General features: G+C 44.3%; 1 protein-coding gene across 1 annotated transcript in view; it reads left to right on the top strand.

Annotated features, from left to right (window-relative positions):
- LOC112570028 (Down syndrome cell adhesion molecule homolog) overlaps positions 1–19,413 on the top strand; it is a 75,344-nt gene that overhangs the window by 44,854 nt on the left and 11,077 nt on the right. The window contains 37 exon segments of the mRNA XM_025248210.1: positions 210–284; positions 287–478; positions 1,277–1,573; positions 2,084–2,194; positions 2,820–2,975; positions 3,513–3,629; positions 3,950–4,042; positions 4,045–4,116; positions 4,255–4,374; positions 4,573–4,755; positions 4,930–5,074; positions 6,528–6,676; positions 6,986–7,117; positions 8,101–8,268; positions 8,880–8,950; positions 9,381–9,630; positions 9,809–9,955; positions 10,164–10,319; positions 10,686–10,822; positions 11,071–11,227; positions 11,707–11,821; positions 12,394–12,548; positions 12,890–12,907; positions 13,211–13,309; positions 14,085–14,270; positions 14,718–14,834; positions 14,837–14,892; positions 15,279–15,399; positions 15,632–15,793; positions 16,257–16,493; positions 16,699–16,868; positions 17,290–17,316; positions 17,449–17,538; positions 17,540–17,627; positions 18,045–18,158; positions 18,471–18,728; positions 18,978–19,192. Coding sequence (XP_025103995.1) covers positions 210–284; positions 287–478; positions 1,277–1,573; positions 2,084–2,194; positions 2,820–2,975; positions 3,513–3,629; positions 3,950–4,042; positions 4,045–4,116; positions 4,255–4,374; positions 4,573–4,755; positions 4,930–5,074; positions 6,528–6,676; positions 6,986–7,117; positions 8,101–8,268; positions 8,880–8,950; positions 9,381–9,630; positions 9,809–9,955; positions 10,164–10,319; positions 10,686–10,822; positions 11,071–11,227; positions 11,707–11,821; positions 12,394–12,548; positions 12,890–12,907; positions 13,211–13,309; positions 14,085–14,270; positions 14,718–14,834; positions 14,837–14,892; positions 15,279–15,399; positions 15,632–15,793; positions 16,257–16,493; positions 16,699–16,868; positions 17,290–17,316; positions 17,449–17,538; positions 17,540–17,627; positions 18,045–18,158; positions 18,471–18,728; positions 18,978–19,192 — 5,156 coding nt within the window.

The following is a 19,413-nucleotide window of genomic DNA, read 5'->3' as shown; positions in this document are numbered from 1 at the left end:
GCAGAGGCGTTAGGAACCGTTAGTTCCCAAGCACAGAAAGTTTATTCCAGAATAAAATCTTTTTTATTTTTCCAGTTATTACTTTCTGCAGATACTCAGATGAATGAGGTACATTTAGCGAAATAAGTAGTAAAGTGTTGAAGTATATTACGGGTAGGCGTGTAGATGTGACAGTCTGCTGGCAGACCGCCATTGCTCTTCCTGTGCAGCATACCTGTCTGTGCACGTGGACCCTGTGGAGCAGACTGTAGACGCAGGCAACGCTGCTGTCTTCAACTGCAGCACCGAAGCCATCCAATAAACAAGATGTCCTGGTACAAAAATGGCGAACGTCTTCTCAACGACTCGCGTCTCATCATCCAATCGGATTCCGTGTTAGTTGTGCATGACGTGCGGCGGCAAGATCAAGGCATGTACCAGTGCTTCATCGGCAATCAGCAGGAGACAGTGCAGGGAGCCGCTCAGCTGTCCTTGGGAGGTGAGTGATACCTTCACCAGTACAACTCATTGCTATGGTTACATAAAAGAAAGATGTTGTTGCCTTTCAGGCACGTAGCTACAAAACACAGAAACACAAATAACAAACAGGCGTCAGACAGTATTAGCACACTGTCATTACATAATTCTCAACTGATGGAGACAAAATCCTAGAATTGAAGTTTGATAGGATTTTTTTGCTGTCAAACTGTGCGCACTGACCATATTAGCTTTCTTTTCCCTACAGCCAACAATTATTGTTTATTATTATTATTATTATTATTATTATTATTATTATTATTATTATAGTAAAATATATATTTCACATTTTCCTACTCAGCAGAAGGCTAAATGCACCTTCTAGGAGCGCAAGACAGACATGCTCATAACACACAGACACAGTTTATGTCAGCAAACAATACATCCGAGCAGAATATATCAATAATAAGCGATGAAAATAGTCAAGAGAATTTCCACGTGATCACAAGGCAGAAATTGCACTAAAATGTTGAAATCCATGACTGGCACTAATGCAAATGTATCATAGGGATGACTTGCAAAACAAATTGTGATGGTGTTAGCAAGAGAAAACTAACGGCGATGAGAGAATTGATATCACGAGAGGAAAAACAAAAGGCCCCAGGCAGTAAACACTCCAGCACAATGCCGATGATGTAGAAAGTACAGCAGGCACTAAAAACACAACAACTCTAAGCAGACAACAAAATGGCGGTCTATTAGGCAATCTCAGCAATTAGTTGGTCCTGCAGCCATCAGTCGTTTGTTGTCCTGTCGCCAGCCGCCAAGCCGATGATCGTGGAGGGCTTCCATGAACTCTTCGTGCAGCGAGGCCAGCAGGTGACGTTACGCTGCAGGTTCTCGGGGAACCCGACCCCGACAGTGACGTGGCAGCTGGACGGCACGTCACTTCCCAATGACCAACGCATCGCCACCAACAGTTTCACCACCGGGGACGGTGACGTCATCAGCTACGTCAACATTTCGCGGGTGGATGTGCCTTACGGGGGGGAGTACTGGTGCTTCGCCGTCAACAACGTGGGCAGGGCTGAACACAGCGCTCGCCTCAACGTCTACGGTTAGAATACTTATTTAGCGCTGATCATCATCATCATCATCATCATCATCAGTTTAAAAAAATGTTATCAACTCTCAATCAATGTTGTAGTAGAAGTTGTCTATCTCAGCACAAGGTGCTTCCTAAATTGATTAGAGCGGGTTTTTTCTTAAATATTCATCGAGCGAGGAAGAAAAAAATGAGGACTTGGAAAATGCAACATGTAGTTACATCACACCTGTCTCACACAAGGTTACACCCCTTCTGGACTGAGGCCCTGGGTGCCTCATAATCACATGTTACCACCCTATTCGGATGCAAGCTTTACAAATATTTAGGACGGTCGTCTTGATGCAACAAGCTCGTAATCGTCATTCAACTTTTACGACATTAGGTCGTTTTAACAGAGCCAAGCTCTATAACAAGTCGGTCGAAAAGCTTTGCTTAACAAAAAATGTCATAATTGCTGCATCATGCTGACGTTCCTACTTTAGAGAAATCTGATCTGAACAAATATTTATGATCGTTTAGGGACACCATACATCAAGCCGATGCCAAACGTCACGGCCACGGCCAGCAAACAGTTGACTCTACGTTGTTACGTCTCTGGCTTCCCCATCTACACCATCAACTGGTCCCGAGGTCAGTGTGTGTGTGTGTGTGATCATCATCTGTACGTCTATGCGTCTGTACGTGTGTACGTCTTTGTTGAAAGAGTGTGTGTGCGTGTGTGTGTGTTGCTGGCACAGCGCGAAACAAAAAAAAAAAAAGGACTAGATGAATACATCCCCTTTCCGTTGCCGACATATACCGCCTACAAACACCTCCGTGTACACAAACAGTCGAGAAGGATTGTCTTTGGATATGATTTACATCGTGAATACCTCAGCCAGTCGAACAGGTGGGACCATGAGTTGATTAGGCGAGTCTGTGTGTAAAGGTGACATCACTTTTTGTGCATGTTTGTCAGCGTCCACAACAACGGATAGAAAAGTGGTGGAGGGTGTATTGAGGCGGGGGGGGAGGAATTCATACAAGATTTGGGAATGGTTCTTGCATTGAGGTTTACCAAGTCTATAAAAACATTTTATTAATTACTGTACCTTTTAAAAGAAAGAATGAAACAATCATGATTGATTTCTAATCGTAAAAGTTACAGAATGTGAGAAAGTAACAAAGGCAAACATGTACTGAGAGGATTAAGGCGATCCATCAGTGAAGTCAGACAGCGCTCAGAGCTTTATTTTTTTATTTTATTTTTGGGAAGGAGGGCGTGTGTTGCCCGTGAACCACCTACAGAGAGTAGTGAAAGGCGCCCTCATCATCGAGACAGTGCAGAACGAGGACACTGGTCAGTACACGTGCACCGCCAGCAACAGGGATGCGCAGGTCGTCAACCGCAGCGTCTTCGTCAACGTCGTAGGTACGTGAGTACGTCTGGGATACGTGAGTACGTCGTAGGTACGTGAGTACGTCTGGGTTACGTGAGTACGTCGTAGGTACATCAGTACGTCTGGGCTACGTGAATGCATATAGTAGTCCTATAACTTCAGTTGGTTAAAAAAAAAACAAAAAAAAAAAAACAAAAACCACCGATTATAAAAATCGAAGTAGTATAAGCTAACAGAAAATCATATCTACCTACAGGAGTTGAGGAAATGAAACAAAACTGCATTCTCGAATAATTTGATTATGTAGTAGTCCTATAACCAGTACATAGGTGTACTGTTTACAGCTGAGAAATATGGTGTGCAAGGTGTAAATACGGTGCACAGTGTGTAAATGTGGTGCATAATGTATGTCAAGCTCTTTTAAACCAAACTCATCACCTGTGCATGAAGCTGCACGAGATAGTGTTGTTTGTCATGCTTATTGACCCTCAGCCCGTTTTCCACCTGCCCACTCACCCGTGTCACACTAGACGAGCACCTGACGGCCGGTGTGTTGATTGTTCACACAGAGCCCCCGGTGATTGATCCCTTCAGCTTCCAGCAGCGCAAACAGGGCGACAGAATCATGTTGACCTGCGTCATCAGCAGCGGCGACTTGCCCATCACCATCACCTGGGAGAAAGACGGCAAACCCATTCCGCACGACCTCGGGGTCATGATTCAGGTGGGTCACCTGGACAGAAAGGTCACGGGACTGAAGGGTCTGTTTTATGAGGTTCGAACTGCTGCTGTTCAACACGCCACTCGGTAGTTCCGCTTGGGAGGACAAACAGGCCCAGCGACTACTTTTGATGAGAATGATAACTTTTCTCATTCATCTTTCTGTCTGTCGCCCATCACTCGATCATCATTTCTCCCTTTCTCTCCATCCTTCTCCCATATTTTATCATGTTTTTCTTTTTTCAAAGATGGCGTGTTAGTTTGTTAGCAGTCGTGCGCACAAAAGATGGTCATCCTATAACTTACTGAATTAATTCTGTTTACAGAAACATGGAGATTACTCCAGCATGCTGTCCATTGCTGACGCCAGCCCGAAGCATGACGGGAACTACACGTGCCACGCCAACAACGCCGCCGCCTCCGCTTCTTACACAGCACCGCTGCATGTCGATGGTGAGGAGACAAGAGCCACAATCACCAATTCTTTTTCTTCCTGTCTTCTGTCTTCCTTTTTAAGATATTTCAACTTTCAGTATACCTTAGATATCAGTATGTGACGTCACATGACACACGCACCTTTCTCACGTGCAGTTCCCCCGCGCTGGGTCGTGGAGCCTGAAGATTCCTTTGTGGTGTTGCATCAGACGGTACAGCTAGACTGCCAGACTGCCGGCACCCCTGACCCGGAAATCGTCTGGAGAAAGGCAGAGGGTATGTCTATGGATATAATCCTGGACCTGAAACCAAAACTTTTAATAGGTTAGTGAGGAGAACGTCTGCTGACAATAAACCAAAGCCAGTCTATTAGTATTTTTTTCAATGTTTTCTCGAGGTAATTTTATAATAAATAATTACACGTTTTTAAAGTGAAGAACAACAAATAATATTATTATCTTTATTATTCTGTAGATGCTACTTCTGGGAATTACCAGCCCGTTGTACTGGAGGGTAACAGTGATCACATGGTCAAATTGGCCAATGGCACGCTTCGTATCATCAAAGCCCGCGAATCGGATCATGGCTACTATCTGTGTCATGCCAGTAACGGCATCGGCATTGGAATCAGCAAAGTTGTGTTTCTGCGAGTGCACAGTAAGCAATTTTACATACGTACCCACTGTGGTTCATCTGATAGACAGTTCTCCTGCATGCCTGCATGTTTCTTTGTGTACATGGCGGCATGCAACTGATAACCGTCGTGAATATACGTGTCTGTCCGCATGCAAATTTGTGTTGATTTGCTAACACTGTGCATCTTTGTTCAAGTTCCTGCACGCTTCAACGAACCGAGAAGGAACTACACAGTGCTGCGGGCTCACAACATCACCATGGAGTGCCAGGCGGTGGGCGACAAGCCGCTGTCCGTCTCCTGGAGCTTCAACGGCCAGCCGGTCAGCACGGCCCACACCAGGTACACCAGCTAGCATCATGGTCACCACTAACGGCCACTAACTAACACCACAACCTTCCTTCCTTGTGCACTCACTTGTTTGTACACGGGATCTTTTAACTATTGTTAAATCGGTTATTATTTATTTATAAGGTCATCACCGTAGATAAGGTTGTTGGGTTTTTTTCTTTTGAGAAGGGTTAGGTTAGGGTGAGTGGGCTGCTATTTATTGGGAGGTTTATCCTCAGATTTTTCACATTTGCGATGGTCCTGCACCTATAACACCCTCAAATATCAAAGGCCAGCTTGACTTTTTCCATTTGTTAAAAACCACTTTTACAACCTGTAGCGACGACGACGATGATGATAATAAGGATAACAAATTTCAACATCGGAATCAGCAGCTCAGACAACGAAGTCGTTGGCTCTTTCCTGTTGTGTTTATGATCTCAGCTTGATTACTCGAGGCCGGCCACATCGACCACAGGTATTCAGTGTAACGGGCCTCGTGCACTCTTTGTGCGGAAAGCTCTCCGGCAAATATTACAGGCGCAGAAGGTTGCTGGCCGCCACATACAAGATATGCGCAGAAAGCAGTAAAGCAAACAAGCCACTAGAGGGCGCCATATGGTTCATGTGAACACAACTAAAGCCGACTGCATGTCAATGCGACAATTATCTGAAATAGTGGTAGTTAACAGGACAGACCTGAGGGAAGGGCATCGGGGGATGGTGTACCCGGGTCCGCGGCTGTGGAGAGGGCCCAATATTGGTCAGAAAGTTCTTTTCTCTTTTAATTACACAAAAACAAAATAAAAAAAATCACGGTGGGAAAAAAAGCTAGACTTGAAAGAATGCTTAAAGTGCTACTAGAGTTACGGAGTCGGCTCCCAGCGATGACTGGCCTGACCATCAACAACAAGGGTTCCCAACTGGGAAGGGACACCCAGAACCGGGTTCCGATGGCGTGGGGTAGCTGCGGCCCTATGCTTCACTGGGGGTGAAAAGGAGAAAGAAGAGTTTTCAACACTTCCAATAATTTACCCATATCTGTGACATACCACGTGCATTAGGGCGAAGGACATAAATCTTATATTGTCTTTAGTCTTCGGGACTTGAAAGATCGTCTGTCCCGGGGCCCTTGTTGGCTTTCGGCGGCCCTTGTAATTAATAGGAAAGTGTTCCCAATAGGCAAAGCAGAATTCCGTGTAAATAGAACTAATCTTATTACTAAGTTGTCACGAAAAAAGGCAAAGAGGCTGTGTAGAAAATCATCAGACTTCTTGTAAGTACAAGTATAGAAAAAAAAAAAATTTGTTGAAGAAAAACTTCCTGATAGCAAGCGGGTCAGGTTGCTAATTTTGATGGAATGTCTTTCAGAGTAAAAATTCAAGCCCATTTCTCTAACATTGTAATGCATTGAAAGTAGAGATCAGAACACATTCTTATTGACTGTAAAATGTTTTCCTTGCAGGGCGAAGGTTGTGACACAAAATACACCACGTGGAGCTTTGTCACAGTTGACACTGTCCCCAGCTTTGAGAAATGACACTGGATTTTACACCTGTAACGCGAAAAATAAATTTGGCCACGGCACGCTGGTCTCGAATCTTGTTGTTCATGGTTAGTAATGCGCATGTACACACACACACAGACAGACAGACATTTCATACTCGGACACTCAATTGCTCTCTGTTAGTGACTAAAGTCTTCCCCGTGACTGACAGGATATATCTATGTTTTATTATCCTGTTCAATCGATTGTATATATAATAATACAGTCACATCAATGTTGTATTATTCTCTGTAATACTGCTCACATGCGTTGTCCTCTCTGCGAATTGTCCAATTACTTTTATCGCACTATTAACTGTGTTTATAGTTTTGTCCATTGTCACCATTGTCACCATGGTTACATGTAACTGTCGCCAGAACCGCCAGAGGCGCCCAGCGGGTTGCAGGTCATCAACGTGACAAGTCGCACTGTGACTTTGAAGTGGGAGAAACCTTTCGACGGGAACAGCCCCCTCCTGACCTACACCGTCCAGTACAAGAACAAGTCAGGTAAGAGAAGAGTCGACCTTCCTAACCTTTACCTTCTCACAAGGAAAAAAAAAGGTTTCTGCAATTTGCGAGAAGATTGATGATGTCAACACATGTAGACATAGTCGGATCAGGAGATGCTTCGCTACTTTGGCTGTCTTCGTTTAGCTGTAGCCTGCAGTCATTAATGCCAACAATCTTGTAGCACCTGAGCCAAGCACTGTTAGCTGCTAAGAATATCACCTGTTCCCAATTTTATCAGCACGATTAGATTTAGAGAATGTTGTTGAACATTTCACCTCTTCAGGCGCACCTGTGTCTCCTGCATGAATGGTCTAGCGCTTTTTCCCGAGTGCCTAGTAAACCTCACACACACACACCTGTGTTTCTAGTTGTTATCCTTTACAGTAATTTGAAATAGTTTATTTTAGTGATGTTCTTTTTGTCATTGTGGGTTTTTCTGTACTTTTTTTTCCTTTCTTTGTGTGATTGTACTGTTTCTTTTCTGTCCCTTCTTTTCTTCGTTGGACATTTAATTTGCTCTTTTGGCTGTAGTTATCTGTGTTTTCCGTCTCCCTTAGACATGGAAACTTTGTGTGTGTGTGTTCCTCTTTGTTATGTTACAGCACTCCTATTGCCCTTGTGTCTATGTAAGAAGCTGAAAGCTCTTAGCTTTGTGGCTTGGCTTCTTGTCGTCCTCCACTTATGTCTCCTTTTACCTTCTTTCATTTCTGCCTGTTTTCCTCCCGGTAGTTTTTTTTTTTTTTTTTTATCTAATGCCAGAGCACGAAGTACCAGGGATTACAATAAATAACGGCCTTGCTAGGAAGAAATCAGGCAAAGATGTTTGCACAATGTCACAGGGAGATTTTATTTTAACTTGCCACGGAATTCTCAATAATAGTCTTTTCCTTGATTTTGTTAAAATTCTGAAAAAGAACCATACTCTAGATATGTTTTAATAGTAAATTACAAACAACAAATGATTTTGACCTTCTCGACAGATGTCTGGCAAGGCGTCCTTGCCAATGTGACAGTACCGGCTCATGACCCCGAAGCGACCTTGACATATCTCCTATCCGCTTTCACCTATCACATCAGGGTCATGGCCAACAACTCTATTGGTTACAGTCCTACAAGTGAGGTGGTGATAGCAACAACACTGGAAGAAGGTAAGATTTATGAGTTCTTCAAATTTTATTTCTGACAACTTTTTGTGATGTAAATGTTCCTCCAGCACCAGTTCACTCAGTGCAGCATTCTAGTGAAGCGCTTCCTTTCCTTTTTTTTTTTTCCTTTCCTCGTGTTTGTTTTCTGTCCATCGGAGAAAGCTACGGACAGAGAAAGTGGAGAGGACACATTGTAACACTTGTCGCATATTCAACAGAACACACGCCTTACCTACCTCACAGTATACTCAGAACACAACACATCCAGCCGAGCAGACAGCGCATTCATCTGAGTACAGTGTACTTAGCAGAACACAAAGCGCACACCACAGTATTCAACATGCTGACAGCAGCACTGAGAATGTTTTTTTAAGTTTTAAAATAGTTCAAAGAGTATATACATGCAAAAGAAATCAATGGAAGAAATCCAGAGTTTTTTTGTTGTTGTGGTTGTTGTTTGTTTGTTTTTTTTTTGAGGGGGGGGGTCGAATGTGAAGTGGGATTCAGAAACGAGACAAAAGAGAATCAGAAGAGCAGAAAAATCAATGTGTGTGGTTCAGTCGAGAGATGCTTGCGGACATACATTGGTCAAAACATTTATTATCTATTTTTAGCTCCCTCTGGGCCACCACATGACGTCACTGTGAAGGCGATTGGATCCCAAGCGCTGCAAGTCACGTGGCAGGTAAGGCGTAAACCGCATGTATTATTAATTTAGCTTTGAGTGGGATAAACATGGTTTATATCCATTTGATATGAGACAACACTCACTCAGATTACATGGCTGCTCCCGCCCTCTAATAAAACGAAATAATGCTTCCTCCTTCACTTAGCATACAACTGACGACATGTTTACCATGTATACCTCTCCTCTATAAATCTCCTCCTGTATAATCTCTATTTTCTGCTCCTCTATCCATCTCTTTCTCTATGCATCTCGATATACATACATCTTCTACTCTGTATATATCTATATCTCTTCTCTATAGATATCCTCTTCCATATATCTTTATACATCTCTTCTATACATCTAACTTCCTCAGAATGATCATCAGCCCACAGTTATGTTCCCTATCCCCTTACGGTGTTTCTGTTTCGCTGTCGCCGACTGGTAGGCGCCGGGGTTAGGGATCCGAAACGGCCACATCCTGGGCTACTACATCGGGTACCGCGAGACGCAGAGCCCCGCCCAGTTCCTGTACATCACCAAGACGACAGAGCCTCTGGAGGAGGACGGCGTGGTGCTGATGCACACCATCCACAACCTCAAAAAGTTCACCGAGTACACGGTGCATGTCAAGGCCTACAACTCTAAGGGCATCAGTCCACCGTCAGAGGACACCACAGTCTTTACTCTGGAGGACGGTGAGAATATCCTGCGCATCAACTGGGTCGGGTGGGTGGCTGGGTGGATAGTGGGTGCCTTACTAAACAGGATCCTACAAGACTTTTAAGATCCAAAGTCTTTGATACATACCTCTAGAAAATGTCGAACCTTCCATTTACTCTTATTGTCATATTTGTTGTTTTTGTTTGTGAACAGTACCCAGCCAGCCACCAAAGAACGTGCAAGCTACCCCTTTGAGTTCACGTAGCATCCGAGTGGCATGGTCTCCGCCTCCTCTCTACACTCTCCATGGCATTCTGCAGGGGTACAAAGTACTCTACAAACCAGTACGTCTCGATGAAGGTAAAAATTACAATGACAAATTTTTAAAGTCCGAAAAATATAGAAATCTGTAAAAAAAAAAATATTAGGATGAAAAGAACACTTTCAGGAATGACATAAATTAACTGGAAAAAAATGTCCTGAAAGCCTTCTTAAAACGATTTTTCCAGTTCAATAGCAGCATACAGGTGTAAGGGACCAAAGGTGAATGAATATATTCTATTCACAGACGAAAGCGATGCCAACTTTGTGACCTCCTCGCGTCTGGAGGTGATCCTGTACAGCCTGGAGCGATACACCAACTACAGCATCCAGGTGCTGGCCTACACGCGCAAGGGCGAGGGCGTGCGCAGTGACCCCATCTACGTCACTACTCAGCAGGATGGTGAGTCACGTGACAATCCCTTTACTGCGTTACCAGGCAACAAGAAAAAGAAGTCGCTTTTACATGGGCAGTCAGCTGTGTTTAGTGAGTGGTTAATTGATCCAAGTGTATAGGAGTTAAGTAGACCATTTTACAGTCATTTTACAGCTGTCGAGCTGTTCATTGGTTTACATCTGCTATGGAGGGAAAAAAATGAAATGTACCTGGTGGGAGGGTAGAGAGTGGTCATAGAGTTCAGCCAAAAGGTCACAGAGAAGACAGACCTCCCCGATGCCAGTGAGTGTCGTGTGCAAACAGTGGTGCACCTTATCAAGCAGGAGTTGCAGGCTAAATGTCCACAAATATCGTGTTTAATGTCTTTTTCAGTTCCTGAGGTGCCTGCTGCAATCAAGGCCTTGGCAGTCAACATCAGTAGCATTCTGGTTGCGTGGCAACCACCCGTCAGCCCTAATGGCATTCTAACGCACTACACAGTATACTATCGCAACGCCACCTCACCTGGGGTAGGTTCCAACACCAAACAAGTTCTTGGTCTCTGAATTCTGTAAATGTGATATTGAAAAATTATTTATTCCTGGTCTCGTCTGCTACCTTCTTGTGACTCTGATTCTCGTCTTTCTGCTCCTTCTAATCGCCTTCTTTCCTTCATCATCATCATCTTTGTCATCGTCGTTATCTGAATGCTATGAATACTACCCACATGTATGGCTCCCCACAGCATCCTAATTGTGTGGTGTGGTTGACGTGACAGAGCGAAGAGCAGTCACGTGTGGTGGGGGCGGGCGTGCTGCACGTGCTGCTGGTGGAGCTGACGGAGAACGTAGAGCACGCCTTCCGGGTCACGGCCAGCACCGTCATGGGCGAGGGTCAACCGTCACTGGTCACCACCGCCACGCCTAAGCGCCTAGGTCAGCGGCTGCCTTTCTCTGTGTGTGTGAGAGAGAGAGAGAGAAAGAAAGAGGGACAGAAAGAGAGTGTGAGAGAGGGAGAGAGAAAGTGTGTGTGCTCGCGCTGCATGCTTGACCAAGTAAAAATATTGTGGACGGGGAGTAGAGTTAGGGTTTAGCTCTAGGTAAGTATAGAAAGTGGATTTGGGGTCGGGTTGGGTTAAGAGTTAAAGAGGAAAGGGGGAATAGAAGAATGAGATAGAGAGTGGAGGGTGCAATCCCTATCTTATCTTTTTACATGCACGCATGCACATTTGTATTTTATGTGTGTGAACCAGTCTGGCTGGTTTAGCTGTGCGCATTCGGTTTGAAAGATAGATCACTAAGGGAGAGCAGGGAACCAATCAAAACTGGTGTAATGGCACATAACAAGTGTGTAAAAAGTAAGAACTGTTTAAATAAAACCTTTCACGTGTGTAACAAACGTTTCCCACCAACAGTCGCAGCACGGATCGCCAGTTTTCCAGCTGTTCTCACCGTCCCCTGGCACCAACCAGTCCTGTTGCCCTGTCTGGCTGTGGGGCAGCCCAAGCCTGTCATCCAGTGGACGCTCAGGTCAGTCTTTCAACTCTTGACTTTAACATCGGTTAGAAACTGTATTAATCCTTAACGGGTCCTTTAATTTGGCCACGTGATCCAGACAGAGCCCCACGTCAGTCACAGATAATTTGATCATAAGGTGTCGCCTTCTGTTCGTGGTTTATTTTCTGTTATATTAAGTGGGTCAATTGTCGCCTGAAGACATGTAACCAATCTTTTTTTCAAACTGTTTGCGATCTGCTGGGACACCTGGCACTAGTCAAAAAGCTTAATTATCTTTACCTTCAGTATCGATGAACAAATTCCAATAAGACTGACAAAAACAGAGTGTCAGTCTGTTGATTTTAGTGCATTATTTCTTGTTTGTGTAAAGTACCTAGGGTATGTTGCTAGGGACATGGGGTACTATAAACACAAACTGTACTGTCCGCACATCGCATTACAAGTAAACAAGTAAACAAGAAATTAACTAACAACTTGACTGCACGTCAACTGTGCGGAGTTTGAAAGAATAAACTTAGACAACAGGAATGTTCCAAGCCGCGTGAGCAGGAGAGAAAACAGTCTCAAGTCTTTCTACCCTTCAGGGGCCAGCCAATCAAAACTGACAACCGATTCCACGTGCAAGACAACGGTACGTTGATGATTGATGGTGTTATCGGCGTTGACGCTGCCAACTACACGTGCACGGCGTCTAACGACATCGGCGACAATCACATCTCCTACATGTTGCGTGTACAAGGTAGGTGACAACATACAGCCTCTGTACCCTGGGTGGTCTGGTGGCAGGCTGGTCACGACCCGGTCTTGCGTTTGTTTGGCCTCAGGGACTGTCCACCTCCCTGTGGGGTACTATCAAATATGGGCTTGAGTACCTTAGTAGTACTGTAGAGTTGCATGTATGCAGTATGTATTTAAATGCCTATTTTATTTTTAAAATCACGTGAAAGAAAGAGATCCCAGAGGCACTGATAATTATTGAAGTTATTGGCAATATTAAAAAACACCATTGTATAAACCATTATTTAAACTATTATATAAACCATCTTAATTTTTTTTTCTTTTTTTTCTTTTCCATTACAGTTGGCGACCATACTGGAAGTAAGTTACAAGTTTTATTTGTATGAATTGTCAGTATTTCACAGTTTGACGGACGCACACGAGAAATTTCCCAGTAGCATGCATATGTGTGTGTATGTGTGTGGGTGTGTGTAGAGAGAGAGAAAACTAACAAAAAAGAAAAACCAAATATACTGAAATGAACGGGACAATGAATGTTTTATTTCACTGTCGAAAACAAGATTCACGCTTACTTTGAAAATAACCAAGTCCTCAAAGAAATGTGTAGCTGTATTGCTGAGCTAAAGCACGTATTAGTCTGTACTTACTTATCTTTGTTTGCAGCGCCACCACACGCTCCAAGACTTCACTTGGTGTTAACAACCACTTCAACCATTCAGGTCAACTGGCTGTCTGGCAGCAACGGTGGCAGCCCCATCCAAGGTAAAAAAAAAAAAAAAGAAAGAAAAATAAAATAAAAGACTGCAAAGCACTTTTGCAGTGAAAAGATTTCATTGAGACACACCACAAGAACTAGCATTGTTGTTGTTGTTGTTGTTGTTGTTGTTGTTGTTGTTGTTGTTGCAATACACACATACGTACACAACCAACAATATGCACGTGCCTTTATGATCTGGGTTTCCCACTCACTTTTAGACACATGTCCTATGAAGCCTGCACATCGTTTACTGGGCGGAGACTTGCATATCAAAACTTCAGCTGAGCTTATGTTGCCGTCTGGTCTTCATCTTCCCTGATCTGATATATTGTCTTGTGTCTTGTGTCTGGTAGAAAAATATGGCATTGTTAAAGTGCATTATCGCCTGCTCCTGGTCTGTGTCGAGAAAAACAATGCACTGGCTTGTTCTTTTATTTTATAAATTGAGAAAACAAGCTCTCTGAAACCTAACCAGTTTGAGTACTTCACCATTCTGTAACACATCCAACACACAGTTGACCACATTGTCCCTCAGGCCAACGGTGTACCGACTCACCAACCCAGTCTCATATAGGATTGGCCTTAAAAACATTTTAATGGATCAAAACTAAAACAAACGATATTTTCTGCATTGGTCTCAGCACTTTGCCTGCAAGCTAAATGTAGTGGAGGAGGGTGTTTGCTAATTGTTCGCTGAGATGCTTTGCTGGGATCAATATGGCGGATGCTGGGGGAAGAAAGGAGCGTGGTCTGCAAAGGTTTTTTTACCCCTTTGTGCAGGCTTTGTGCTGAGCTACAAGAAGGAGCACAATGGGTGGAGGTCGGTGCGACTGGGGCCCACCAACCGCACGTACATCGCTGCAGGCCTGATGTGTGGTACTCAGTACCGCTTCACCCTCCACGCCTTCAACCGCCTGGGCGACAGCCCCGACAGCGCAGTGGTGGAGGCCAAGACTAATGGGTCGGGTACGTGTTGTGTGTGTGTGTGCAATGTGTTACTCGCGGGTGTGACACACCAGTGATGTCACTAGTTACAGCTTAAACACTCCACACACCACTTGTTACAGTTTTGACACATCATTGATGGTTGACAGTCACAATTTGATACAGCTCTGACACTGCTTGTTACACCTTGACACAACACTTGACACAACACTGACACAACACTGACACAACATTAATCACATCATTGTCTACTGAGTTAAATGTTTAACATGTTTTTTGGTAGGTCTCACTACGTTTAAAAAGTGATTTCTGGAATAAGATATCATGATGCAAAATTATTATTTACATATAGAGCATTAATTGACAGACGCCAAGTTGCTAAAAATAAATTCAGTAAGACATTGTAACAAAAACATAATAGTCGTTGCCAAGCTTGTATATTTTGCTCATAATTGTCTTCTCATCTAGCACCAATTATGCCACCGCAAAGCATGCTTCTAAAGGAGATCAACGTGACCTCAGTGAACCTTGACATAACCTCTTGGCTGACCTCTGGCTGTCCGATCAGATTCTTCTCTGTCAAATATCGCTTTGGGGCGACACAGACTGGCATCTGGTCAACAATAACATACCACCAAATATGGTAAAGACAGCTTTCAGGAACAAAATAGTTGAGCTAAATGGTTTGGTATTTGGCACAATGCGCACTCAGACTCTCTCCTCACACAAGTCCTCATTTATCAGCTCTTCTTTAATCCATCATGGTTTTGTTCACCCTTTTCTAGACTGCACTTGAGGATGACCTGGGATTTTTTATATCATAGAAATGTCACCTTGTTAAAAACGTACAGTTATTTGCATGTACCAAGTCTGCTGCCTATTAATTTTTTTCCTTTAATAATGTGAATGTTCGAATCTGAGACCTAAGCCATAAAAATTCATGATTGCATGTTGTTTTAGTCAGTCCTATCGATGCTATACAATGTCAGACCTTCGCAGTTAACGAATAACGATTGTTTGTTATTTTAGTCGACCTTCACAGTCCAAGACCTACATCCAGCCACGTGGTACGTGATGGTGGTGACGGCCCACAGCGACGCCGGCTCCACGGACAGTGAGCTCAAGTTTGCAACCTTGACCTACACCGGAAGTGAGTTCTCTAACTTGGACTTTAAAAAAAAAAAAAAATCCAAAGCACTGAGCTCATTTCTTCACAGGGAGGTGCACTTTTTAAATTCCACAATGATGATGATGATGATCTCGTACTGTATTATAGTTCTCCTGTTGATGAGACACATTCCCTCCTCAAGAACAAACACCAGTCAGTGGTTAGATATTCTCAATAATTCGTCCCACAAAATGTCTGGTCCTCTGTACAACAGGTACGATCGAGCCTATCTACGTGATGCACAAGCAGCAGGTGGAGTTCTACCAGAAGGTGCAGGTGATGCTGCCACTATGCGGTACCATCGTCGTCATCATGGTTGGTGTCGTGGCAATCTTCCTTTTCTGTCGGCGAAGGAAGGAAAGATTGCGATACAAAGGTGAGCTGAATGTTATGACTGCCTGAGTGTGTTCCATCCTGCACAGACAATATTTCTTGTTTGGGTCTGCTGGTCGACATTCTTCTTTCGTCTTACACACTTTCCCTAATTAATATTTACTGTCCTTTTATGTTTCCTGCATAATTACTTTGAATTTGGATCCGGGCATCGGTGATACTACCAATATTAGGACCACAGCTTCGTGCTGTTCCCACTATTTCAGGCTCCGGTTCGCATCTTTGCTTTGCTTGAGCAAATAGGTACTGCGCAAAGAAAGCAAAAGCAAAGGTGCAAATATTGCTGTAAAGCATAAGTACTGTCGTAAAGAAAACAAGAACACAAGTATTGTCGTAAAACATGCAAACACTCGAGTGTTGTAAAGCAAGCAAGCATACAAGCATTGTCGTAAACTATACAAGGGTCCAGTACTGCAGTAAAACATTGTTCTCTCTCTTCACGACAGAAACATCATCAAACCTTCGCCGAGATATTACCGCAGAAACATCTTTGATGAACGACCTCGACAAGCGAATGAACACTGACCTCGACAGCAGCAGCAGCACGCTGCCGGACCACATCACCAAGCGCAACGTCAACTTCCTCATCTCCATGCCCAGCGACGACAACCTGCACGCCAACGCCCACGTCTTCGGCGAGGGGACCAAGACGTCAGGCGACAACGGCTCGCTCGGACGCTGCGGTCAGTCACCTGCAGCAATTGAATGCTAACCCTTTAGCTTTTACATTTCACTTCTACACTCCTTGATTTTTATTTCTTCCTTTCTATGTGCAAACTGCGATTCAGTTTTATACTTTGAAAGAATTTGTCTCAGAACCGAGGATTGCTGTTCTCTCTCAACCGTGACGTAAGTGTTATTGACAGTTTTGGGGGTTTGTTTTTTCAGTGGGCGACGACAGCAACATCAACCCCTACGCAACGTTTAATGAGGTCAAGCAAGTGGACCACGCACCGGAAGTGAGATCAGTGGCGCCACCTCAGGACTTCATGGAGCAGCTCAAGTCGTCAGAAGAGGAAGACGATATCGCACAGCAGAAAGCAGCAGCGCAAAGAGAGGTAACCGCCACTTTCTCTCACCAGAAGTTCAAACGTCGGTAGAGGGGAAGGGAGAGAACCACTGTGACGGACTGGTGTTAAAACATTTAGGGTTACATCCCTCTAACGACATCAGGACTGTGAACATTTAGTTTACCAACGTGAAAATGTTTTGACATAAAACAAACTAGTCATTTTAGAGGAGAGAAAAAAAAAGAAAAAAAAATGCATGAAATCATTAAACATTTAATTTGCTTCCGCATCACTTTAAATAATTAGCTGTCCATTCGTTAGACAATAGAACTGAAGCTCAAGCTGTGTTGGTTAGTGTGTATGAAATCTTGGGACTCGAAGACCTGAAGACTGTAAACTTTGCTGCCTTTATCATCAGCTAGTCCCACCTACTCGTCATCATCACCTAGCGTATAGCCAGCGTGTTAAGATGACACAAGATGATTATCAGTGTGTTGTAATCATTTCACTATCTGCTTGTTACGATATTAATGCTGTTATCAAACTGGAGCATCCTGTAGTTGATTATTACCACGGTGTGATGAGTTAGCTGGTTGTCAGCGGGTTTTGAACACGCCACCTTTCTCAGCAGGTGATGCTTAGTACGCCCTCCGAGTCCTACGTGCCGTTTTTCCACACCAAAGATCACAAACCATCTAAAGGAGAAAAGCCGAAGATACAAAAAGCATCCACCGCCATTACCAGCACCACGGAAGTCCACAAAAGGTGATGGATATCATCCGTCTAAAGAGGGCTACGACAACCACGGTGAGTTTGTAGACGAGCGCGATGACTCTGAGGTCAACTCATTTACAGGAAGCATGGCGAGTGTTTTACATCACTGACCCTGTCACGGTGAAAGTCATAGATGAGGTGGATAATCTAAAGTGAGATAATTCATCGATATTTTATTCACGTTTTATTGTACCAAGACAAAATAGATACACGAGTGTCAGAGGTGGATTTAGAACAATGCATCACATGAATGAGAAATGGCTATATGTTGTTGTTATGTGAACGACTGTGTTTGTTTTGTTCTAAGAAACTCTTACCATTTAACATTTTATCCAGCCATGCTTCCTGTCTTCAAGTGTGTTGTCAGTGTGAGGGGTAATTAGTGCTTTGGAAGATAATTTATTCTTGAGATGACATGATGTGGTGTGACCCTTACCCTGACTGTGGCAGGCGTCATCCTGAGTCCCCGGCGGTACGCCAGCGCCGACCACATCCACGCGCTCTTCACACAACCACCACGACCGCCATCTGCCTACAAGTCGGGCTCTGGCTCCAGTGACAAGGGTCAGCGCCATCTCTCTCTTGTGGAAATTTTCCACTTGTGTCTCCTGCTGTCTCCTTCTTTCTATAGTGATATTACTCTTGTGTGTGTTTGTTGTTCTAGAGTGTGTTCTCTGATCGTTTGCTGTGTTACCATGTCTCTTCCTCGGTGTGCGTGTCTGAAACTTTGTGTCGAGGTCTTTGTATGGGTGTATTTATGTCTAGATCCTTGTATGGATGTATTTGTGTCCGTCTGACACACGCTTCCATTTCTACCCGGTTTCGTTCCCTTTTCGACGATGGACAGCAGTCTGATGAAGTCTGTCTTGCGTGCAGGGAGCCAGCGACACAGCCTTCTGTCGAGTGTGACGACCGTGTCGTCGAGCCGTGACGAGCTTCTGGAGGCGCTGGAGAACGCCAAGCGTCACCCGCCGCCACCCGTGTTGTACGAGAGTCAGCCGGAGTCCAGCTCGCAGCCCACAGACAGCTCGGTGGCCACTGAGCCCGGCATCCGCCAGTTCACACAGAGTCCACCCAAGCCCAACGAGCAGCGGGAGGCGTCCTGCGAGGTGCCGCCATACGAAAGAGAACTGGGTATGTTGGCAAGACTAGGTATGCTGGGTGGATTTGGTACATTTCACAACTGTGACGTATGGGGAAGGTCCATGATTAGAGCTGTACCCCTTGATGATGGTGAGAACATGAACTAGTTGATGTTCCTTAGAGACAGAATGTCGAGATAGCGCTGTATGGCAGCAGAAACATGAGTTCTCGGGGTATCTGGAGGAAGAGGAGAGTTACTCGTGTACCCAGAAGTTCATGATCTTATGTTGACTGTTGCAGCCGGCTCAGAAATCAAACGTCCCAAGGTGGCGGTGTGCCCACCGGAGAAGCGACGACGGCCCGCTCGTGTGGAACTGTCTAGCGACACCACAGAGTGCGAAGGGGGAGAACTCAAAGAACGTAGCCCTCCGCGCAGGGTCAGGGGTCGTCACCGGGGTAAACAGAGGGGTCATGTGACGAGCAAACGACAACTGGGAACGACCTTTGTGCCTCGGTAAATATTTGAAATGTTGGAAGTTGAGAATGGAATAAAGTCTTCAAAAATTTGTAAATGACAAGCGCCAGGTCAACTAATTTATAGTTTGATAGATGTATATCTTCAAATATTATTATTCTAATAATAATAATGTATACAGAATATTTAAGATACAGCTTCCTTCGATAAACGTTTACAAAATGGAGTGTCCATAGTGTCAGAAATGTGCTATGGTCACTT

Source organism: Pomacea canaliculata, linkage group LG8 (assembly GCF_003073045.1).
Source record: "Pomacea canaliculata isolate SZHN2017 linkage group LG8, ASM307304v1, whole genome shotgun sequence".
In the NCBI taxonomy this organism is placed as follows: domain Eukaryota; kingdom Metazoa; phylum Mollusca; class Gastropoda; order Architaenioglossa; family Ampullariidae; genus Pomacea; species Pomacea canaliculata.
This window is presented reverse-complemented; position numbering and strand designations above follow the sequence as displayed.